Source organism: Cricetulus griseus, chromosome 2, assembly GCF_003668045.3.
Source record: "Cricetulus griseus strain 17A/GY chromosome 2, alternate assembly CriGri-PICRH-1.0, whole genome shotgun sequence".
Lineage (NCBI taxonomy): Eukaryota > Metazoa > Chordata > Mammalia > Rodentia > Cricetidae > Cricetulus > Cricetulus griseus.
This window is the reverse complement of record NC_048595.1, coordinates 177,787,904-177,813,035: the sequence shown is the minus strand read 5'-3', so window position 1 is coordinate 177,813,035 and position 25,132 is coordinate 177,787,904. Positions and strand designations below refer to the sequence as shown.

The 25,132-nt window shown below is 47.3% G+C and overlaps 1 protein-coding gene across 2 annotated transcripts in view; it reads right to left on the bottom strand.

The window, feature by feature from the left end:
* Positions 1-5,762: 5,762 nt before the first annotated feature.
* The window catches only part of Ppargc1b (PPARG coactivator 1 beta), a 113,081-nt gene continuing 93,711 nt past the window's right edge, over positions 5,763-25,132 (bottom strand). For both annotated transcript variants that reach the window (XM_027402796.2, XM_027402797.2), the window contains 5 exons: positions 23,400-24,201; positions 20,243-20,318; positions 17,969-18,090; positions 13,916-14,070; positions 5,763-13,026 (listed from right to left, as the gene is read on the bottom strand). In XM_027402796.2, the coding sequence (XP_027258597.1) occupies positions 12,926-13,026; positions 13,916-14,070; positions 17,969-18,090; positions 20,243-20,318; positions 23,400-24,201 (1,256 nt within the window). In that variant the 3' untranslated portion in view covers positions 5,763-12,925. The remainder of the gene's footprint in view (positions 13,027-13,915; positions 14,071-17,968; positions 18,091-20,242; positions 20,319-23,399; positions 24,202-25,132) is intronic.

Genomic DNA, 25,132 nt, shown 5'->3' with positions numbered 1-25,132 from the left:
TATAACAGTGGCATAGCAAGAGAAAGAAATCTGAGACATGTTCCATTGTTTTATATGCCCCAAATCACTTTCTTCTTATCACCACTTAAGCTTTCATATCCTCACATAAACAAACCTTAAAGCACTTTCTATCTAGTTTACCAGGAGACACAGGTGGTTGATTACTGAGGGCAGTCATTGTAGAGTGAGTACCTTCTAAATAAAGGAATAGTAAAAGTTATGTTGAAATCTGTGAGTCTCTTTTCTAAGTCTGGGCAGTGGCGTAGGTATTTCTGGGGTGCTGTTGGTTCTCACCACCCAGACATGTTTGGTAGTCTTGCCTCTCCAACTCTGTGGCTAATGGTTGATAGTCCTGTAACAAATAGCTGATCAGTTATTTGATTAGAGATTTTTCTTAATATGTTGTTGGAGACACATAGAGAAGAAATTGATGAAGCATGGTGTGATTAGTGGAGATAGGAGAACAAGAAGATGGGTCAGAGAGGAAAGGGTCTACGTATCTCATGGGGTTCTCAACCCAGTAGAGTTGAGTATGGCTGCAGGGTGAAGCCTCATTTTTCTGGAATTGGGGTCAAGGCAGTTGATCTCAGTGTCCTCTGAAACTTAAAGGAGCAGTGTCCTGTTTGGGTTGATGTGCACGAAGGAAAATTGTCTTCAGGTGGGGGGTGGTGGTAAAGGCCTTGAGGTGGGACAAGTGTCTCTCATGAGAAAGGGGAAGAGGGAGAGTGGGAAGCCACGTCAGAGTAAGGCTTGAGAGGGGCAGGCAGACAAGAGGAAGAAGAGAAGAAAGAGAGAAAATTGAGACAAGGAAGAGAAAGCGGCAAGAGAGACAAGAGATAAGAAAGGTGAAAGGCAAAAGGAGCCAGCAGTAAGAGTATATAAGGGTTAGGCACAACAGGATAGAGTGGGATCATTGCAGAATTAGTGAGCTGGAGGTTTTGAACCAGGTCATAGATTCCATTGGGCTTTTTAACTGCAAGTATAGGGATGTTAAAAGGAGAAGATATGGGATGAAGTTGTTTGTCTTTTAGGAGGTCAGAGGTGATAAGTTTAAGCCCCCTGAGGCTCTGGAGTGGGAGTGGGTACTGAGCTTGGGTGATGTACTAGGTAGGATGTAATTGGATGATGATGATGAGGGGAATGGTGTTTAGCCACAGAGGGGGTTGGGGCTTCCCAGACTTGGGGTCCACCTGGAAGGCTAGCAAAGGAAATGGCATGTTGGAACCAGCAGGTTGGGTGGCTAGGAGGAGGAGAGGGGCTGCTGGTGAGTTTGGGGTCAGGCAAATGGGGAGAGCAAAAGAAATAGCGGCTCCCACTTTGGCTAGAAGACCCCTTCCCTGTAAGGGGATGGGACAAGTTGGCACCACCAGGAAGGAATGAGTAAGAGAAACACCCCTGAAAATGCAATTGAATGGTGGGGTCTGGTGAGGTTGGTAAGGCTGTCCCCCTACCTGGACAATAGGGAAACAAGGAGAGGTGGGTCCCCAAAACTCCATCAGGACTGAGTAAGTGGCCTCAGTGTCCAGGAGGAAGGAGATGGACCACCTGGATATTGTAATGACTACCCAGGGCTTCCTGTCAGAGAAGACAGTGGTCAGGCCAAGGGAGCCCAGGCCTTTTCTGTTGTCCATGGCCAGGCCCAAATGTTGGTTGGAGGGTGATCTGCATCTGATATGCCCATGCTATGAGGAACTCAGGGACAGTCAACAGCCCAATGTCCCTTTTGATGGCACTTGGGACATGGCCCAGGTGGCCTGTAATGATTAGGTCAGGCCTGGGTCTAGTGACCTTCCTGACCACACTGGAGGGAGAGACCCAGTGGTCCTTGAGCCTTAGGGGCCATGGGAAGTTGCCGAAGCTGGCTGGATGGCCTTGGCCAGCATTTGGTATTTCTGTTGCAAGTTTTCTTATCTCTCCCATGGTACACCTTAAAGGCCAGTGCTAAGACTTCTGCGTGTAGGGTCCTCTCTCCAGATGCTTAAGTTTGGCCCTAATGTAAGGGAAGCTCTGGGGAAAGAAATAGGTCATGAGGAGTTGTTTGCCCTCTGGGTTTTCAGGGTCTAGATTGGTATACTGTAAGAGGGCCTTTGTGAGGTGTTCTAGGAACTGCGACGGGTTTTCCCGCTGTCCTGGTTGACTCCTTGGAGTTTCTCATAGTTTACTGGTTTAAGGTCAGCTTTACAGAGTCCAACCAGGAGGTAAGTTGTAAACTGATCTCTAGCTAAAGTGCCCCTTGGGGTATTGTAGTCCCATGGAGATCTTGGTCAGGGAATGCCTCAGCTCAGCCCGTGTGCTGCTCTAATTTGGTGAATTTCATCTGCATGTGTTCTAGCCTGCTCCCAAACTTGCCTGCATTCCTCAGGAAGGAGGCAGTTAGTTAGGATCATACATATATCATTGAAGGTGAGACTACAGAATTGGGTGGTATATTGAAATTCTTCAATGAAAGAAACTGTTAGATGTATGAGACCTCAGTTTGTTTGTGTTTTGTTTGTTTGTTTGTTTTTTCTATTTGATGAAGTTCACTTAATGAATAGGCGACATGTACCTTAACCAGTTCATCCACCCCAGCAACTTCTCACAAAGGGAGAATTGTGACTGGGTTGGGCTGGGTAGAGAGAGATGCAGGGGGTTCTTCAGTAGAGCAGGAACAAGTAACTGGGGAACTAAAGGCTGGAGTGAAGGTGGATGCCAGAGTCGGGCAGTTATAATGGCCTGTTGCTGGAGAGGAAGAGAGACCGAAGGAGCTGAAGGAGGAGCAGTTGTGAGTTGAGGTTGGTAAAGTGGAGACTTGTTAGCAGAGTCAAGAGTAGTAGACAGGACTGGGTGGTGGTGACGCACACCTTTAATCCCAGCACTAGGGAGGAGGCTGAGGCAGGCAGGTCTCTGTGAATTTGAGTCCAGCCTGGTCTACAGAGTGAGTTCCAGGACAGGTTCTTAAAGCTACAGAGAAACCCTGTCTTAATCTCCCCCCAACTCCCACCACCAAAAAAAAAAAAAAAAAAAGAGTGGACAGTTCCTCTAGTTCAGACTTAATAGCTAGGAGGAGCTGAGTGGGGGAACAGGAAGAGCAGAGGGAAGGTTTGGAGCTAAGGTAAGAGAAAGCCTGGACATGGGCCTCCTTCCACCTATGCTATCAAAGGCAGGATGCCCCTGACACTAGCTGCCGAATACCGGGACACCCGGGAAGTAGTTGCAAAGGCCCTGTATAATATCAGGATCCAGGTTGCTGGTAGGCGGCCATTTGGACTGATTATCTAAGAGGTATCAGGGCCAGATTTGGCTGCAAAGGCAGATAAGTTTAGAAGCCCTTAAGTCAGGTGCTAAGTATAGAGGTCTGAGGTTCTCTAAAAGGCATCGGGGTGGTGGGGATGGGGAGGGCTTGGAGGTATGGTCGAGGACACAGTTCCCATGAGTGAGGTAGAAAAAGAAGATCCAAGGCCTGAATATCCTAGTGTCCTAGGCATCCAGGGAGGATCAGATTGAGTAGGCACAAGCTGTTTAGTATGTTGTCACCCAAGAACAGGGACCAAGGGCTGAGAGCCTGAGTAAGATATGGTCACCTGGTACCAGGGCTTGTGAACATGGTCAAAGGGCGAGAAACCATGCTAAGCCTCACTCATGGAAAATGGCCAGAGGTGTCAGTGTAGAGGGTCAACTGTAGCCTTAAAGACAGTGCTGGGGGTTCCTCCACTTCCAAGAACATATGCTCAACCGTCACTCCCAACTGGGAGAAGGGGGACTTACCGATTGTTGCCAGTGTTGGGTGACATGCCTAGTGATTGGTTAGATGGAAAGTGAGCCTGTTGCAGGTGGACTGGGTACAAGATCCTGGCGTGCCTCCAGTTGCCTGTGGGCCCGAGGTGCCACCAAGAGAGCCTGACGAGTCTTGGCCCCAATGTAGTAGTTTAGCAGCAGCAGGAAGGCGACCTTGGTGGGTTGGAGCCAAGGGGCACCACAAAGTCACACCATACAACTCACATGGGAGGTTTATTGGGAGGAGCAGAAGCTGCCTCTGAGCAAGAGTGAAGGGAAAAGGGCTTCCCTTTTATGAGGGGATATAGCACATGTGCACAGGGAGTGCTCTACTTAGTGGCTGCAGCTGATGACTGTCCTGTTAGGTCCCTGAGAGGAGGCCAATGCAAATGCCTGAATGCTAACACCTAGGCTCTACAGTGTTTCTCTGTAACTTTGGAGCCTGTCCTGGCTGGCCTCAAACTCACAGAGATCCATCTGCTTCTGCCTCCCGAGTACTGGGATTAGAGGTGTGCACCATTACTGCCAGGCTTAAGATCCACTTTTTATTCCTGAATTAATTCTCCATTGATTTCAGTTGGAGATCTTCCGTTCAACTAAGAGGCCCTCTTGGCTTAAAAACAGACTAAATCTAAGTATGCCGTGCCTGGCATAGTTAGTACCCACACAACTGAAACTGATGAAATCAGCAAAAGAACCCAAAAACTGTCAATACACTAACATGTACAAAAGACTGCCAAAAATATCTGCCATACTTGTTCAAATTCAAACTTCATTCCTATTGTTTCTCACCGCCAGCTTTTAAAAGCTCTAACAACTTGAGGCTCAGACCTTGGTCTACTCATCGGCTGTGAGATTAGCTGGGCTAATCAACACCCGCACTGTGTGTAGGCACAGGCAGCTGGTGTGGCTCTTGTGACCTGTAAGTACTCATTTCTTTCCCCTTTGCCAGTGACTTGCTGCAGAGACAGGGTCAGTTGCTCCATATTCTGTTAACACCTCCACACATCCCCGGGGTGGTGCACAACACCGGCCTGCCTTCCATAAATGGCTATCTCTTAAACATGTCTTCCCCCACAAAATGGGGATCGGTTTTGCAGGAGCTCCTATCAAAGCAGCTGCCTCAAGGAGAGGGAAGGGCACAGTTTCCCTCAAACTGTTTATGAAACACGAGCCTACTCTGAGGCCCCTTTTGAAAAAAAGCAGGAAACTGAAGGCCAGAGAGGGTAGGAGGCTGGGTCAAGTTACAGCCCAGGTCCCTGGCCTTCTTCCAGAAGATGTCCAAGATTAGAGAACCCTGCCTGTGGCACACACATCCTGTGACTGGCATTGCAGATCTGTCTGTGCCTCGGGAGCACATGTCCTGCCCTTCTGTTGCGTGACAGCGGGATGTGCCTGGACTTCGGTCTTTTAATCCTGAATTGAGTTTCTGCCACAAAAGACACTGGTTTTCAAGCAAAGGCTTGTTCCTAAGCATGCTGTGTTTTTAGTCATTAAGTGGCAAGGAGAGGAGAGATGACTCTACTGGAAGAGAAGTTGCCCTAATGCATTTGGCTTTTGTCCCTGTATCTGAAGAGGTTGGGAGAGCAGCCCAGCATGCTTATAACTATACCGTTACTACTCACGAGGTTGAGGCAGGAGGATTATAAGTTTGAAGTCAAATTGAGCTACATAGTGAGTTCTGAACTAGACTGGGCAACTTAGTGAGACTCGATCTTAAGATGAAAATAAGAAGGTACAGGGGTCTAACTAACACCATGGTACCAGCACATAAGACCTTGGATTCAATTCGAAGCACTGGGCAAATAAAAAACAAAACAAAAAAACACAAACAAACAAACAAAAAACCCCAAAAAACAAAAAACTAAACATTGCCAGGACTTTTTCTGAGGCAAGACTGGAAGATTGGATCTGGATTCTCTCCTTCTTTTGGTGAAGAGATTGTCCCCCCAACAAAATGAGGTCACAGGAACAATAAAGAAAGACACCCCTGATCAGGGTAGGGCTGTGGGTGGCATTTTTTAATTTCCATAGTGTATTTGTTCAGTTTATTTATAAGCAGATCACTTCACTATTTACAGTACATGAGCATAGAGATTCTACAGTTTTTTGTGATGTAAACAATAGCTCCCAGCAGGAGCCGAGAAAAGAAACCAGTTCTGAAGTATTTACAGACGTTAAAATAGAACTTTATACTCACAGAATAATAATACATAGAGCAATTTGGTTAAATTATCTACGAAACTATAGAATCTGACAATGTACAAATACAGGAAAACAGTTTCTTATTTAGAAGGTAAGACAGATAAATCACACTGGAAATAAAATAGGGACAATGACAACCACAATAATTAAGAGCAAAGAAGTCTTCTTCCTCGCCACTCATGGATAAAGTATTTATATAAATAAGGACACAACCCAACGAAATGGGAAAAAAATATATAAAAATCTTCTACCAATTAAAAAAAATAGCAAAACTAAAAACTCGATTTTCAATCATTAGCAGTGTCCTTTAAAAAATTAAAATTTAGCTTCTATTATAAATAATAAAGCAGATGTGTCCCTCTGTATAGGTGAAATTCTTGCACCTTTCTCAAGAAATGCATCAATGTAACACACACACACACACACACACACACACACACACACACGCACACGCACACGCACACGCACACGCACACGCACACGAGCGCACCCACAAACACAACCTTACATTCACATACCCCAGGCTACAGTTACCTTGTTGAGCTCCCTAATACATAATGCCCCCTACAATAGTATCCTGGGTATGACAAAACCTCTCAAGTTTAGCCATTCCCTGGTTTGACCCTGTCACAGAGCCAGGGCTTTCCCTGGCTCCCTATTGCTCAAAATTCTCTAGGTTGCATGGTCACACTAAGAGAAAAGGGTTTTGAGTCCAAGATTTGGAACTGCTGGAAGGGAGCACAGGAACCACCTTGCCCGGTCGATTAAGGCTAGCTACTGATAGCATCTCCTGGAACGTAGGGCTTGGGGAGCAGGGGAGCCTCACTTTTAACCTCAGCAGTGACTTCTCATCGAAGCACTCGCTCAGGTCAGTGCTAACAGGACTCAGGAGACAAGAAGGCCAGTGTGAATCTCTGCAATAGACTACACTGTGGACTTCCGGATGGTCAGCTTCCCCAGCAACCACCTAGAAACCCAGGTGCGTTCCACTGCCCTGTCCCATGTACTCCCCAGACCATGCTTCCCATGAGATTTCCAGCCTGTTGCAACTGGAATCAGAACACCCCTTCAGAAACCAAGGTGGGAGCAGTTTATGACTTATTATTCCTAACATAAAAACATCTGACAAGATTTTAAAATACAAAATACAAAACACAAAAAATTAAGAAAACAAAACAAAACCTGTTTGGCTATTCAGTGGACCATATCAAAGGTCATGGCCAGGGCCCCTTCTCCCCCAATCCTTATAGCCAACTTTACTTGTCCCAAAGGTACCATGTAAGCCACCTAGCAGAGGTTCACTTAACAAGGTTGGCAGCTTGGCTGCCAGTATTGCAGTTATAGTAAACCCCTCTGGAACACCTGGATACTGGGTTCAACCCTATCTCCTCTACCACAGGATAACTAGTATATTTCCCGGACTACATAGGCATCTAGGTAGTTGCTGATGTTCCAAATTGGTACTGAACACATAAGACAACTCACTTGGGTCATTGTATTTCACTGCCAAGTTAATGTTGGCCGGCATGGTGACTAACCAAAGGAACTTAATTTTGCCTTCCATCTTGGTGGCCAGTCAATACCAGTCATTGACTGTGACCACACATTGATAAGGCAAAGTGCTGGCTAATTACCATCACAAGGACACTACCCAAGGCCAGAAAAAGGGAGCAAGGAGGCTTGCTAAGGCTTCCTTGGAGAATCCTTTGACAAAAAAACAATATGGCACGGAGGGGTTGGAGCCACATGAATACCTTTCAGAGGAGCTGTTGTACAGTGGAGATGGACCATCTGCAAAATCTTATGTTGCAAACCCCTCAGTTTGGGTATTTGGATGTCCGTACTCCTTCCGATGTGCAAGGCATTCTGATGAAATGGCTTCATGAAAATCTGTCTCCCCAAATCCCAAAGGCTTGGTCACTGCTGCTATACCATTAAAGATTAAAAAACAAAAGCTGCCCTAAACATATGCAGTGTGATCCATGCCTCCTGTTATCCCATGTGTTTTACAGTCATTTGAAAGCAACGTGTGAAAACTGTCTAAGTTGCGCTGTTTGGGGAAAACAAGTGTATTGCTAGTATTGTCTGCAAGCGAGCAAGAGACGGCCAAGTGGTCACAACATTCGGATTAAAAGCTGTTCGGTGGGGATGGTGACAAGGTTAATGCAAGACTGTAAGTTATCAACAAGGGCTAATTCCTTACCATTCCCACAAGAAGCTATGGCTTGGGTCTGTCCTGGCAAGCTAGCCTCTTCATGTAAGGCACCTTAGCCAGGACTATGTGGATCTCATCCTATTGGAGGCTGATGACCTTATAGAAAGTGCCCCTCACCCACCAACACACACCCTGAGCTAGCCAGAGAGTGGAACTCTGGGTTCTGCTTGGCTCCGGGATGAGAATGCTATTATCAGTGGATAGCCTCACTTGCTAGCTCAAGGAACAGGGCAGAAGGTCAGACAGCAAGTGAAATGATTGCTCCACAAAGCATTGCAATTGGCTGGGCTACTTTTTAGTCTTTACAAAAGTGGGTACCAAGATGTAAACCCCTATCCTTATGTTTCTTGGGCTTCTAGTGAAGAGGACGGCCAAGGACTGCAGGCTCTCATGGCTTCTGCTTTGGAAGATGCCCGTTTTCTTCCCCACACTAGCCCCCTTCCTAATCCCCTCACCCAGCCTTTAGGACAGCACCTCACACAGATAAAGGATACACATATTTGCCAGAGGAGAATGTAGGGCAAGGCTAAAGTATTAGGTTTATCAAAGTGCTTTCGTTGACTAGTGCAAAGTGTCTGATTAGCTACTTCCCCGGGTGTCCCGGTATTCGGCAGCTAGTGTCAGGGGCATCCTGCCCACACTCTCATCTGTTCTAGGCCAAGGCCATCTCTGTACATGAAAGTTTTTATCCCAGGCTCTCCCTGCACTTACCCTGTATCCCCAGACTCTTCAAACAGCCCTGGAGCTCATCTCCTGTATGCAAAACCCTCAGGGATTTGGAGAGTAGTGTCAACATATTGCACGTAAGTAGTGGTTAGTTTCCTTCTGCCCCAGTGAGAAGGGTGAAGGGATCCCTTTTCTTTGGCTAATGAAACCAACAGGTTCACACTATTTACTATTACACACCCAATCCCTTTCCATTGTCACACGTGACACTGGGATATGGCTTTCTCAAGCTGATCTCAACTGCTAAAAATCAAATGTCAAGAACAATACTTTTGACCTCAGTGAATCACTACACACACCCTGTAAGGGTGACTCTGGCTCAGAGAGAGGTGGCCCTGCTTCTGCAGCAGCAGGGTCAGCTGAGAGGTGAACAGACCTCAGAGACTGGGACAGACCCTGAATAGAGCTGGCCATGCAAAAAGAGCCGCCCACACTTTCTCTCCATTTACTACCTGCACAGTGGCCATGGCAGGCATAACACATCTTCACCCAAAACACTGACCTGTAAGGCTTGAGTCACAAAGGACATCTTACTGTATGTCTTCCCACATTAGGACTTGAAGGCTTAAGTCTTTGTGGCTGTCTTGGAGCACTTCTCCCACCCCTGGAGTCTTGCTGTTCACCAGATGATACAAGATCAACAGATAGACACAGACATAGGATGAGCACTTCCTGACTCAGAGCATTTGTCTCGTGGAGGCCACAATGTATGTCAGGGGGATGGGGAGTAGGGACCTTAGCTGCATTCCATCCACTCATATTCTTTACCTATTTGATGCATTTTCCTTCGGTAACCAGAGTCCCCCCACACCGAGAGAGGGGACTCTGATTCAGCCTTGTACTGACTGAGGAAGGAGATGGAAGAATTCCACTTAGTGGTTGGATTGGACATTTCTAGAAAAATACCGGCACAGCACAGAGATGACACGGAGCCTGCCCTCCCTGGGCGGCTGCCAACAGTGTAGGAAGCTGTATGGCAATCACACGTAAACATCATTGAGACACATTAGGACAGTTACAATGAGATGGTTGCCAATAGCAGCTGCTCCCTCTGGGTTACTCATTGATTCAATGGGAAAGAGACCAAATGGACTCATGGTCTTGGAGGGGCCTGACAGTCTCCTTGGTAAGTTATATGCAGCACCGAGTGAATCTTCCAGAGAGAGATCATCTACAGGACTGGTCATTTGCAGAACTGGTAGCCTGTTTTTATGAGACGGTAAGTGGACAATACTAGAAGCCCTTGGTGGGCATCAGCTCTCAGCATGACTGATGGTATATCAGGCACCAATTCCAGGCTCAAAGCTCTGCTTTGCTCAAGAGCTAACATCTAAGTGACTTCGAGTGAAGTGACTGAGCAGCTCCAGTTAACCCTGGCTGGGGAGAGAGAGACTTATTGTTTGCCAAGAATTTGTTCTTTTACCCCAGCAACCATCATCTGGCTCAGTGTAACTGTGGAAGCGAATAGGAAGAGCCTAGGGTTTTCTGGACAACACCTACACTCCAAGGCCCAGGAAGAAGGGACTCAAAAAGCCACAAAAGAAGGTCTTGGTGGGGTCAGAATTCAAATGGCTCTCCATATTAAATCTATTCTCTTTTCCATCGGGTAATTTCAGTAAACACTTGCTTTCTGCCATGATTAGAGCCCAAGTTTTAGTGGATGCCATTGAAGACCTATACCCCATTTTCCATGTGTCTACCATATGCTAGGCAATGAACAACTATAAAGGAATTCAGATCGATTGGGTCTGTGCTGTGAAAAGTCCCTTTTTGGATCTATCCTTAGAAGCCACACCTTCTCCAGTAATATCCCTGTTTGCTATTCCACCCTCCCCTCTCTATACCATTGTGTTAGCAGTATTGGGAAGTCTTCTGCCAAGTAATGACTTCAAGGGCCACCGCCCCCCCACCTCCCCCAGGGATCAGGTCATGATAGGGATGGGGTCAGCATAAAAACCAGCCAGCACATGGCTCTACAATGGTAGTCTTCCAAAGACTACCACAAGATCAGGATGTCAAATAAATTAAACCCAACCAATTAGTAATGCTTTGTCCAGAGCACTGTGTTGAAGATTCTAATAGCACAACCAGGCTCAAAAAAAAATTAGTGTTATGATCAATTAAGTATGTCTGCATTGACCAAGGATGTGGGAGTCATAACTGTGACTACAGAAGCTAAGTCATCTGCTGTCTAATTGTTCCCCTCAGTCTATTTCACACAAAAGGAAACTGAGTTTAGGGAGGCCAATGGATTTGACACACAGATAGTCTGTTTCCCTATTTCTCCTAAAGCCAATCTCCTCCAGCCTTATCTATGGGTAGAGATTATTCCCAATACCAAGCATAAGATCATGGGCTCACTTTCTTTACTGGGGTATTTGGGAAATCTTTAAAAACAAAACAAAACAAAAAACCCTACCAATTCTCAAAGGAATAAGCCTGGTATTAACAGCAGATTAATTTAGCTTGGCTAATTTAATGAGTCATTTACTTTCAAACTTTCTCATTTGGCAGAACATTGAGGGGCGGGGGAATAAGAAAGAAAATGTCACAAGTCCAAGAAGGAACTGATCTATATGAAGCATTAGAGTGGATATTCTGACTAGCTGCTTCTCCCTCATGAAGGGCCCCTAGGAACCCACACTGGATATGGCTTTGACAATGGTCAAGAACAGTTTGAAGGGGACTCCACTGTGAATGTTCCTTGTGAGTGCTTTGTCCACCTCCAATCTATACACTCCTCACGCTGCACCTTTACAGAGGAGGGACAGTAAGGACAGCAGTAGGATGTAGGATGGGCTACCAGTTGCCCTCCCTGCCCAAAATGACGGCTCCTAGGTGAAGTCTGTGTACCACTTGCAGGTGTCTCAAAGCCTTGAGGGATATCCACAGGCAGGGTAAGTCATGGGACATGAAGGATCAAAGCAGAGGGGTACCTGAGCCACTGCTGAATGATGCTTGAATTTGCCTTAATGCTGGTGAGTAACTGTTGACCTAATTCTCCAATAAGCGACTACCAGGCTTCTAGCCTACTGTTCAACTCAGCTAACTCCACTCTTCCAGCCGCTGACTTTTGCATCTTTTTGCTAACTACTACAGCAGGCTGGGGCCCAGAGTCAGGAGGCATGGTGTGGGTCACTGCTCTGCACGCTGCCTGGCCACGGGACCTTGGGTAAGACCCTTCACCTCACAGAGCACTGTCCTCTTTCCCTACAGGCACTCATGGCTCTGAGCTCTGAAGACACACACTCTCCAAGTGTGAGTTGGGCACAGGGAAGGAATTCTCATTACAGCTTGAGTAGAACTCACTCAAAATAAAATAAAAGACACAGGGGCTTGGTAGAGAACACCTGGACACCTCTCTCCACTCTTCCTACCTGTGACTGCAACCCAATCTTTCCTGGGGACCTAGTGGCCACCCAGCACCTCCAGGACTACACAGCCAGGGGAGCAGCGCAGCTCAGTAGCAAACACCTCATGACAGTGCATAGTTAAACAATCAAGGAAGCAATACAATAACCCCAGGCACAGTATATCTGAGCCATAAATACATTTGTTTTAAGGATATACTTTTTTTTCTTCAATTAAAAATGAGTTTCTAATCCTGATTCTATTCACAAGTAACAATTTCATATCACACGCTACAGACAGAAGATGTTATGGGGAACATAGCTCAAGTCTACAGAAGGAAGTCAGTCGGGCGCGGGCGGGAGGGACAGAGGATGACTGACAGCACTTTGAGGTGCACCCAGGACGATCCGCTGGAAGCGAGGACACTAGTGGCAGTGGAACATCAACGCCATGGAAACTCACGGACAGAAGCAGCTTTGTTCAATGTAAACATTGATTTTTTTTTTTAAAGGAAACGACAGCAGATTCAAGTCTCTCTCTCTCACGTGTGTTCTCTCACGCTCGCTCATTGGCTCGCTCTCCTCCTCATATACTTATTTCTTTGAAAACGTAAACATAGTGGAAGGGCCTTGTCTGAGGTATTGAGGTATTCCTCGAAGGTTAAGGCTGATATCAATGCAGGCTCTGCTGGGCCTCTTTCAGTAAGCTGTCAAAATCCATGGCTTCATACTTGCTTTTCCCAGATGAGGGAAGGACCTCTTCGGATGTGGGATCTGTGGATCAGTGAGAGGTAAGTTGGTAAGAAACTCAATCCCAACCAGCAAATCTGCCACCGAGAGTGGACCTCACGGAGCCGGGATGGCCAGGGTGTCAAAGTGCAGGAATGGGTACCACCATACTATCAATGGTCATCCTGCTGTGACCTTTCTTCCATATTGACAAGATCTCATTCATGGCTTCAGTGGCCTTGTAGAACAATGAGTATCTGAACAGAACACCCTACAACTCATTTCTAGCCAATATCCTAGAAGGTCCTAGAAATACATGTTCCTCAAAACCCTCCCACCAACTCAATACACTGTTACTAGTCAGTCACAGAAGAATGCTAATAAACCTATCTTATACAGATGGGAAAACCTTCTCATAATAGACTGCAGCCAGGTGGAGTGGGCCGCCCGACCTGAGACCCACCTAGATCCCCGGATACTCAGTGCTGTATCAGGAAGGCTACCATGGGCTCCTGTACAAATAACTCTTTTCCATGTCACGTTTCTTCGGATTTCACCAACTTGTACACAAATGGCAATGGCATGATGATGGTACAGGCACACTGCCACCTATTAACGGCAAAGCTGCTGCCTGCTGAAGGGTCACTAGGGAATGGATGTTAAGAGGCAGGATAGCCATGCTGCCACTGAGAGCCTGAGAGCAGACTGCACCTTCATGTAGGAACAGGACATGACTGTGTGGTTAGAGTCACTCACAGGACCAGAGGCCAGAACATAATCAAGATGGCAACCACAGACAAAGCTGCGGTGGAGTAACAACGGGCAGGAACTTGATGTTCAGACTGGTCCTCAGTCTAGATGCCATTAAAGGAACTCGTCACTGTGCCTCATGTTCTGGGACTCACTAGAATATAGTTGGGATTTGCTCTCTTACCATAATCAGTGTATCTGGGCCAGCGGAAGTGCCGGAGCCCTCCATAGCTCAGGTGGAATGAGGGCTCATTGCGCTTCCTCAGGGTTGCGCCATTCCTCAGGGACAGGGCAGCGTGCTCTGAACACCGGAAGGTGATGAAACCATGTTTCTCGCCTCTGGAGGGAAAGGTTAAGGTAAGGGAGGATGTTTCTAGGCCAGTCTCGTGGACATTATAAGAACACACATCATAGGATGAGGAGCAGAAAACCATGCCACATGCCCAGTCTCGTTGATGAGGGCTAATGACATTTGATAGACCAGCCTCTGCAATGTGATGACAACAGGAGCAGCTGAGCTGTGCTGGGTGTTTGAGAGTTGCTAGACACCATGTATTGTATCATATTCAGATGACCATGTGAGGGGGTATTGTCATGTCTGCCTCCCTCAGGGAAATCAGGCTCTATAGAGTTCAGGGTTCTACCCATGTGGCTCAGGACTCTGACAAGAGTCCCTGCTCATGAAGCTAATACTTTTAATGCTCCCCTATCTCATCACTCCCCTGCTTCTGCTATGCCTCCTCCCTATCCATCCCACTCTACCATCCTCTAGACCAGTGGTTCTCAACTTTCCTAATGCTGTGACCCTTTTAATACAAGTTCTCAGGTTGTGGTAACCCCAACCATAAAATTATTTTCATTGCTGCTTCATAACTGTAATTTTGATGCTGTTATGAATCATAATATAAATAAATAAATATCTGATATACAGAATACATGATACGTGTCCCCTGTGAAAACATTGTTGAGCCCCAAGGGGGTAGGGACTCACAGATTGAGAATCATTACTCTATCAGCCTCTTCAAAGACAGCTTCAGTCTCCGTTTCCTTGATTGCCAACTTGTCCTTCACTTTATTTAATATTGTGGACGTTCCAGACCCATGGATGGCACGGATAACACCTGTTAGTTTGCCTGTCCAGCGTCCACTCCCTACCTCTTCAGAGCATCCAGTCACATGGCAGTACTTCCCTGAACATGGCAATTTATTCAAGGATGAACCTAACACCCAAAGCTAAACCCCAGAGGTCTATCCCATATGTCTGCTGGCACAGTGACAGTGACTTCTGCTCCCCAGGGATCTCTTAGCTGCTAAGACAAGCTTAGAGCTCTAGAAGCAACCAAGACACAAGCCTGCCTAGACAAGGGAGCCCTCCAGTCAGCAATGCTCTGATACTTCAGCTCTACCAATAAGCCAAGCGTCCTTGGACACACAACCTCCCTGAGCCCCTACCACTCAGGATAGGCCAATGACTCGAGAGTCCTATCAAGCAGTTACAGGAACCATGAGTACTGGTGCTTTTCCCAGTCAAGGCCAAACTTGAAACCTTCTCCCTCTATGAATGTCTGAAAATAGTTATCTGTCCAGACTCCCCTTAAGGAGCCTACACACTGTAGCACAATAAATAAAAAGACCCATAGACAAATATTGGGGCTCAGGCTTCAAGCTGAAGATCACAGAAGCAAAGCAGCCAAGCTGGTAGATCTTACCTCTACTCAGCCGAAATGGCAATCCTGTCTCCACAAATCCTCAAAGGTAAAAGGCTATCAATTTCTGTCTCGTCCTCCTTATATTCCTTTCTCCACCCAGCCATCCTCCTGTCTCCATCTCCCTAGTGCTGGGATTAAAGGCATGTGATCCCTGGTGCTAAATCACCTTTATGTGAGATGTTTCAATTTTGTGTAGTCAGGCTTGAACTCACTCTATAACCAAAGCTGTCCCCAAACTCGCAGTCCTCACGATCCTAGCTTTCAAATGCTGGGATTGCAGGTCTGCACTGCCATCCATGCCACACCTGGTGTGATCTACAGAAAATATTCCATCTTCTAAATAGTAAACCTATATCCATTAAATGGTATCTCCATTTTATCCCTGGGCCTCCAGCAACAATCATTTCACTTTCCGTTTCTATTAGGCACATGATATAAGTGTAAATATAACTGTAGTGGCATCTTGCTCTGACAGTGGAATTGGAGTGGTGGCCACACCTTATGGAGTGACTTCAGGTGTGTGGGCATGACCCCTTATAAGAAAGAGGAAGAACTGGCTCTCTCTCTCTCTTGGGTTGTGGTTGGAGCATCCTGAAGGGCAGAGGCTGCATCTCCAAGAGCAGGAAGAATTCGGCGGTTATTTACCATCATTGTGTGAGTGCAGGTGTGGTCACCACCTCAAGTCCACTTGGGACCAAGACGCCACTACACATAGCAGCATTGGTCTTCTTGTGACTAGACCATTCCCTCAGCATACTGTGTTTAATGGATATCCATATATACTGTATTCATCTATGTGAAACATGCTTTGCTTCTTCCTTAGGACTTTATAATGCTCCATTATACATATACACTTTATTTGGATTATTCTCACCTCTCTGCTGTTGTGAGCTATGAACATGGGTAACCAATATCTCTTTGTAATGCTGTTTGCAATTCTTTTGAATATATTACTATATACCCATAAGTAGAATTGCTAGATCACATAATAGTTCTATACTTATTTTAAGAAACTGCTATATGTTTTCCAGTATTAGTGATGTCAGTTTATAGTCCACTAATACCTTACTTGGTATGGTGATTTGAATAGGTATGGCCCCCACAGAGTCTTGTGTTTGAATGCTTGATCCATTGAGAGTGGCACTATTAGGAGGTGTGGCCTTGTTGGAGGAAGTGTGTCACTGGAGGTGGGTTTTGAGGTCTCAGATGCTCATGCCTGACCAGTGTTGTCTCTGTTTCTCTTCCTGCTACCTGCAGATCCCTATGTAGAATTCTCAGTTCCTTCTCCAGCACCATGTCTGCCTGCATGCCATGCCCTACCATGAAACCCCTGGAACTGAAAGCCAGCCCCAAATAAATGTTTTCCTTTATTAGAGTTGCTGTGGTCATGGTGTCTCTTTACAGTGATAGAAACCCTAACTAAGACACTTGAGTTCCATTTTTTTCCACATCCTTACCAGCTTTTCTCTGCTTTTACTTTAATAGTAGTATGGTGGTTAGCTTCTGTTAACTTGACACAAGCTAGAGTCAGGTGGGAAGAAAGAACCTCAGTGGAGTAACTGTCCCCATTAAATTGGCCTGTAGGCAAGCTTATAGGGCATTTTCTTGATCAATTATTGACCTGGGAGGACCCGACCCATTGTGGGAGGTAGTGTCCCTGGGGCTGGTGTCCTAGATTGTATAAGAAAACAGGCTGAACAAGCCATGGGGAACAAGAGCAGTGAGAAGCTTTCATCCATGGCCTTTGCTTCAGTTCCTGCTTTGAGTCCCTGTCCTGACTTCCCTTCACAATGGACTAAGCAGTAAGCTGAAATAAACCCTTTCCTCCCTCAGTTGCTTTTGGTCATGGTGTTTATCATAGCAATGGAAAGCAAACTAGAGCAGTAGCCATCTAAATGGATATGAGGCATGGAATGACAGCAATACAAGAGATAACTTTATGGCTAAAGATTTTTATGATGATTATTTCTGTTAAATCAGAATTTAAAAAATCCCAGTAACTTACTCTGCAGGTATGATAGCGGATAATTTGAAAAACCTGAGGCATCTACATTGAATGTTTATAGGCGACTTGGCTTTTTGCAGATTCCTTTACAGATAAAAACCTGCTCTGCTAGGTGAATGAGGACAAGCTAGGGTTACTTAGCAGATTGCAGGCCCAGGACTTGCTGCAGAGGAAGGGAGGCCTGTGAGTAACATGGAGAAGCCCCACAGTGAGGCCCCAAAACAAGTGCACATCTTCAAACTGCCAAAGGGCACTTCCTGGCCTGCATGGCAGTTTGAACAAAGGCCTTGAAGTGTCTGTGGGCTCCAGCTCTTCCCTGTTAATTAACTTGTCTAAGATCCCCCAGAAAAGAAAGCAGCAGAATGGCTGGGTTTTAGTAGTGCCAAATGTTTAGATGACAGATGGCATGGAACTATCTGGCACTGGGTCACTCATCAGCAGGATTCATCATGGTCCTTCTCCCACCTGTGTCCCTGTCCGCTCCCTGCCCCCCTCCCATCTGTAATGGCTGATCTGGGCTCACCTCTTACTTCTCGTCAGCACCTGGCACTCTACTATCTCGCCAAACACCTCGAAGCGCTTCTTTAACTCCCGAGAGCTCATGTCACTGGAGAGATTTCGAACGTATACCACACGGCCTTCACCCTGCTCGAGAAGGAGGACAGAGAAGGGCCCCGTTATTACTCTCAGGGAGTCTCGGTCTAGGCCTGGCTGAGCAGTAACATTGCTGGGGTCAGAAAGAGGACCATGACAACCAAAGGGCCTGTCCTTGTTGGGGCAGGGAGCACTGAGCACAAGAGAAGCAGCCCCAGGGGAAGCACCGTGAGACATGCTCTGCCCAGCACTGTGTTGAACCTGCAAGCTGCTGAGGACACACTGGGGACCTGGTGGTGTGTGGGGTCAGAGTACACCGAAAGGAAAGATAATGAGACAGGTATTAGGGCCAAGGGAGCCACCATTTTATCTTTGAGCTTACCAGGGAAAGCTGGATGAAGCCATGACATAGACACCATGCCCCACAAGTCACCTTCAGGAGAGTTTAGCTATATACTAGACGCCAGTGGACAGGCATGGGAGACGATCAGGGAGGCCAGGCTGCAACCTCCTGCCTTTCTTTTGAGACCTGTGATTTGCTGGACTTGGGGCTGTTGCCTGGATACCTGCTCTGGTGGGTTGAGACAGTGTGTGGTCTAGACAGGCTTTCTTTGTGCACAGCCAGCAACTCTTTACACAGCCCATCCACCAACCATGGATGGCAGGAAAGAAACCCCAGAGTGAGGCTTCACAACAGGACCTCACACATGGTCATGGAGTTCATCCAGGTGCATAGAGAAAGCCCTGCCCCCCAGACTCCTGATAACTTCCTGAATGTCTGCCCATACCCCAGACCTTGGACCCTGAACACTTTTGATAACCTCTTTAGCCCCAAGCTCCTTAAGGATCGCTCTCCTAAGTCACCAATGTAAACATGCTATCCCAATGGTCCAAATTCTAGTCAGGACTCTATCAATCTCAGGAAAATTATACCAACTCTTAGTCCCATTGGTTTTTCTTTGTTTATGAGTCTGTTGTCTTTCTCTCCTTTCTGTCTCAACCACAGGAATTAGGGACTTAATTTATTGTCTCTATACTGCTGTCACTTGAAGCCTAGGGTTATGCCAGGTGTGTCAAACCACTGAACCCAAGAAGACTGTGTTCACCTGTGGCTTGGTTTTGTTTGAGATAGGGTCTCACTATGTAGCTCAGGCTGGCCTGGAACCCACTATGTAAACCTGACATCTGTCATTGGTAAACTCAAAGATAAAATGGTGGCTCCCATGGTCCTAATGCCCGTCTCATTATCTCTTCTTCCAGTGTACTCTGACCCCTACAAACCAGTTGTCTTTGAATGGATAGAAATCAACCTGTCTGTGTGGACAGAGCCCCACATCCCAAGTGCTGGAATTAAAAGTATGTGTCACCATTCCTGGTCTTGCCTATAGCTTTTGTTTGTTTGTTTTGTTTTTGAGACAGGGTTTCTCTATGTAACAGCCCTGGCTGTCCTGGAACTCACTCTGTAGACCAGGCTGGCCTTGAACTCACAGTGATCCACCTGTCTCTGCCTCCTGAGTGTGGAGATTAAAGGTATATACCACTGTTTTACCTACAGTTTTAAGTACCTGTTATACACACTGTGCACCTCTGGGGTCTGTGTACCCCCCACATGCCCACCTCCCAAAGCATGGCATCCAGTGAGGCTGTTTGTCCTTTTGTGTTTCTGTTATACCTTCCCTCCCTCCTTTCTAGTGCTATGAAACAGCTGGCTGGCCCATGCAGACTGCAGGCTCCCAGAAGATCCTCAAGGTGTGTGGAGGATGGAACAGACTTGTTGAAGGACCCGTTATGAAACATAAGGCCCAACTCCCCTGTGTACAGATGAATAAACTGAGGCTCAAGGATGCCGGGCACTTTGCCCCAAGTCATACAGAAGTTGCAGTTTGTGACCTGGCCCACCCAGCCTATCTCTGCTTGACCCCCACCATCTTTTGTTTGGATCCTTTCAGAGTCCCTCAGGCTGAGTCCTCAGTGGCTACCCACTGCATACCAAGGCCAGTCAAGAGCTAGCTTTGCATGGTGCTACCTTTAATGGCTTTTGGCTACCCTTGTTACTTTCAAATAAGATAAATAGTTGTGTCCTACATGTAGGCTACAGCCCATTATTCTCCAGGCAGAGGATGGAGGCTGGTAGGCTTAGCATTTCCTGATGCCCCTGGCTTGCCCCCATTTACTCCAGGCCCAGGGACCCCAGATCACTTACGATGGCCTTTTCCCGCCGCTTCCTGGCATGCCGGGCGCGTGGGGTTCCATCTGAACAGGGCCCTCTGTTCTCACGTCTGTCAGTGAACAAGCAAGGCACAGCGCTCAGTCTCTCTCTTTCAGAAACCCAGCCCTCACTCTGTGGGGCTGGACACTGGTCAGGCATCCTCTGCAGGCTGCCAGGCGGAGACCCCTAGGAATCACCCTGTGCTAATTAATTCTGGCCCTGACCTTCCAGGCCTCACCTTTCTCTGCTGTTAGGGATTGAAAGCCCTTTCACTTCCTTGCCTTATTGACTGGATCAGAAAAAATCTCAAATTATTCCCATTTTCCAAAAGAAAGTCAGAGGCTCAGGTTCCAGCTAGGACTTGCCCAAAACTAGAAATGGGAGAAGCCAGAGCTGGAGTCAGGTCTACTCTAGAACCACTGCTTTCTGGTGGTTCCTACTCTAGCCTGGAACAGCCATGCCCACTGTAGAGCTCATCATCTCTCGTCCTCTCAGGGATGCAGCCCCACCCAGGGCCTGCCCTGCCCCGCCCCACATGAGTCTTTAAAACATGCAGCATAGAGGATAAGAACATGAGCCTTTGAGCCACACAGCCTGAGCTTAAGCCCTGGTTCTACCACCTCCCTATGGAGGGTGAACTTGGGTCAGTCTACCAACCTTCTCAACTTACTTCTTCATCTGCAAAATAGGTATACACCCAACTGTGCCCACCTCCTTGGTCATTTGTGAGCAGTAAAAAAAAAATTACGTAAGTGCTTAGATTGGTACTGCTCATTTTTTTTTTCTATTTATCTTCTCTGGCCTCAGTTTCCTCATCTATAAAATGGGGATAAGAAACACATGTGTTCTCCAACTTCATCAGTGAATCCTAACTAAATAGGATAACAGAAGGCGGTGTGACTTGCTAACTTTCAAGTGTTATGCAGTCAAGGATTATCATTCATTGAGACTACAGTTGGTGGGCCTTCCTTCCAGATGGAGACTGGAAGTCATGGGATTGAGTTGGTGTTATTCAACTGGCCTCAATGCATTTCTTGTTGATGGCCAAGGGAAAGAAAGTCTGTCTAGAGAAAACAGAGAGGTGGTTTCCCAGCCTCGCCAAATACATAGTTTACTCTGTCCAATGAACAGAAACGGCCAGGCCTATACTGGGCCTACATCTGAGAAGAGAAAATAGGGAACCTATAGTCTCAAGGAAGCTCTGGTCTCAACTTTTGGGGCTCTGGAATGCAGACCCTGTTCAAATCCATGGGCTAGGTGAGAAAGGATGTGATTAGGAAGTCTAGTGCTGGCCCCAGGGAATGGGATCAACACTCCAGTGGCATTAGGAACAGACCTTCACAGTCAGGGGCATCTCAGCAACCTCCCGGGAAAGGATAAAAGAACCAGAAAGCAAGCCTTGAGAGTTCTGGGAGACAACTGCCTGTAAGCAGAACTTCAGGGGAAGCCATTTGCAGTTAACACATAGCTCAACACTTCTTCACATTGGTTTGTGGGGCATTCATGAACCCTCTGAAACTTATGTTTATGTGGAGTTTGATGAGGAGAGGGGCCTTTGTTTTTTGGGGTCCTCAAGGAGCTAAGAGTAGCTCGTAGAGATGTTTGCATACAAAGCTGAATCTAAGGAAAGGTATCTATAAGATCTTAACTCTGACCTCTGAGTACAGTGCTTTGAGAGCTTGTTAGAAATGCAATTATCCACACCCACAGACTCAGATGCTCAGCATACCCCTGACTCCCCAGTAGCATCCTAGCAAATCCCAAGATGACTCCATGACTCTGCTCCAGGCTGAAGAGTACCACCTAGTGGCCACCCATGCAAACTTCAAGCACAGGGCTGGGAACTTCCCAAATCTTTCTGGAGCCTCCCCAGGACAAAGTTGGTTCCATTACCTGTTATGATCAGAGCAAGTAGGAACTGCTCTCCCCAAAATCTGCCTCCAGGTTCCTGCCTTGAATTCCCGCCCTGACGTCCCTCAGTGACCTGAACCCTTTCCTCTCCAAGTTGCTTTTTGTCACAGTGTTTGTTGCTGTTGTTTTGTTTGTTTGTTTGATTTGGTTTTTCAAGACAAGGTTTCTCTGTGTAACAGCCCTGGCTGTCCTGGAACTCACTTAGTAGACCAGGCTAGCCTTGAACTCACAGAGATCTGCTTGGCTCTGCCTCTCAAGTGCTAGGATTAAAGGCATGTGCCAGCACTACCTGGCTTTTCTTGGTGTTTATCACAGCAATAGAAACCTCTTTCTAGGTCCAGTGCTCAAAGATGGGATGCTTAAACTGGCTCATGATACACCATCTCCCCACTGGGCTCTTTAAAATTTTTAATCTATTTATATATATTTTATGTACAGGTGCTCTGCTTGCCAACAGAGGGCATCAGATCCTGCTATAGATGGCTGTGAACTACCATGTGGTTGTTGGGAATTGAACTTAGTTAGGACCGCTGGAAGAGTACTCAGTGCTCTTAACCACTGAGCCATCTCTCCAGCCCCACACCAGGCTTTTTAAGAGTCTTCTCACAGCAGCAAATAATGTAGGACTAAGCCTAAGAGTAAACTTCAGCATTGTTTTCATCTGGATGTTTTTCAGAACATAGATTGAGATTACTCCTATCTTTCTTTAACACATCAGCGTCATGTTGCTTTTCAACTATGTGGGTCTGTGTGTTTCCATAAAAATAACTATCTCTTAGCTGGTTGGTGGTGGCACATGACATTAATCCTAACACTCCGGAGGCAGAACCAGGAGGATCTCAGTGAGTTCGAGGTCAGCCTGGTCTACAAAACGAGTTCCAAGACAGCCAGGACTGTTGCACAGAAAACATTGCCTCAGAAAAAACAAACAAACAAACAAACAAACAAATAAAATCTATCTCTTGACAAATACAAAGTAGAAAACAAGGGCCAAGCTCATTGGGCTTCAAAGTCACAGGTGGCCAGAAGGTGGGGTTTCTTTCTTTCCCATAGTCCCTGCCAGACTTGACTTGCTCCACACAGCCCAACTCTTGAGAAGCCAGTCTCATGGCTTCTGACTAGGGCTGGGGCCACATGCGGAGATGAAACTCTAGTTTCAAAGCAAGTTCCTAGGGCTCCTCCCCTCTAGCACCTAGTGGGTGTTCAGATAACCCCCGTTCCCCAGGACCATCAAACATACCTGAAGTTCTTCCGGGTGGCTGGTGACCAGGAGCTACAGGATGAGGAGCCAGAGCTGGAACGGCTTCGGGAACAGAGCTGCCGGCTGGCCTTACTGGGTGGGCTCTGGTAGGGGCAGTGGTCAGAGCAGGGAAGGCTGACCCCTGAGTCCTCTCCTTCATCATCATCCTCCCCTCCCTCCTCCTCCTCCTCCTCCAGCAGGAAGCTGCTCTCGCCACTGCTGCTGCTGCTGTCCTCAAACACGGTGTCATACTCCGGGCTTTTACATGAAGCCAGGTCTTCGTCCTCCAGAGCTGTCTCTAGCAGCCCAAAGTGCTTTGTGAGGCTGGCACGGATCTCATGGTCTCTCAGCTGTGTGCTGTCCTTGGGGATAGAATCACAGCTCTGTTCTGCCTCCCTCCTAGGGGCCTTTGTCTCAGTTGTCAGGGAGGCATCCTGCTGGGGCCAGTCCTCAAGATGGACCCCAACTGGCTCCCAGGACCGCAGCACCTTCCTCTGCAGGGCAGCCTCTGGCCTGAGCACCTGGCAGTAGTCATGGTCTCCAAAGGAGCAGGAGAAGGGACGCTTCTGTCCAGCCTGGGAGACTGGCTGGGCTGTGGCATGCTGCAAGTGGGACAGGAGCTCACTTCGCTCCGGGTGCCTCTTGGGCAGCTTATGGGAGGCCCCTGTGGTGGCTGGGAGCTGAAGAGCCTCAGGGGAGGGGAGGCTGGGAGCTGTGTCTTGGCCTGGGCTGTGCTTGGTGTCCGGCTTGAAGGAGTCCTCCTCCATGGGTTTATATGGAGGTGTGGTGGGTGGAGTGAGTCCTACCCAGGCAAGAGGAGAAACAGGTGAGGAAAAGGCAGGTCTCCTTAGAGGACAACAAGAGTTCCGCTTGAGAGGACAAAGAAGTGGCTGCATGCCACAACATTCCTATAGGTGGATGGCAGGCGTCACTAACTGGTGGCCACACTGCTGCCTAATCCTGTATGCAGCCCAAGAGTCCTCCTGTTCTTAGGAGATGGCATGAAATGAGAGGCACTGGCCATCCCTTTGGACTTGGTAACGGCAGCTAATGTGTCCAGGTCAGAGATATCTGTTCCTGTTCTACCGCCAACCGATTAAAGAGCCCTGCATCACGATACCCCAGCACAGAGCAGGCAGGCATCACTGATAAAACCACCCACTCAGTGTCCCTGATGCTACGGGATCTGACTTTGTCTTCTGTTCTCCCCAGTGCACCACAGGGACTTGCTAAAATGCTTACTCCTTTCTCTCTTCCAAAGTCTATAAGACAGGCGCCAGGCACCTCTGTGCTTTGGTCCTTTGGGGATTCTCTTCCTTCATCCCTATTTGTTCCCTTTGGGAACACAACTCAGATGCACCCTATACTTCTCTTCTGTCACGTCTTTACTTGTGCCAATTCTTTGGCTAAGCACACCCTTCTTTGTCTTCCTAATGCCTGTTGGTCCTCCAACCCTCCAGTGGCCCCCTGTGCTGTGTATTCCAGTCTAACCAGGCTACGCTGACCCTCTTAAATGAGCTGGGTTCTGCTCAGACTTTTAAATGAGCATATGAAATGCTCCTGAGAGGTCTCCTCCAGAGCTGTGTCTTTGTTTCCTGACCTCAGTATCATCTCAGCTGCTGGTACCAGCAGTGGAAGGGCTGGCCCTGGGCCTTGACCCTCCTCCCATCATGCTCCCCATGCTAGCCAGGGTAGTTCATGAGGCAGTGGTCAGAAGCGCTTCTGCCCAGTGC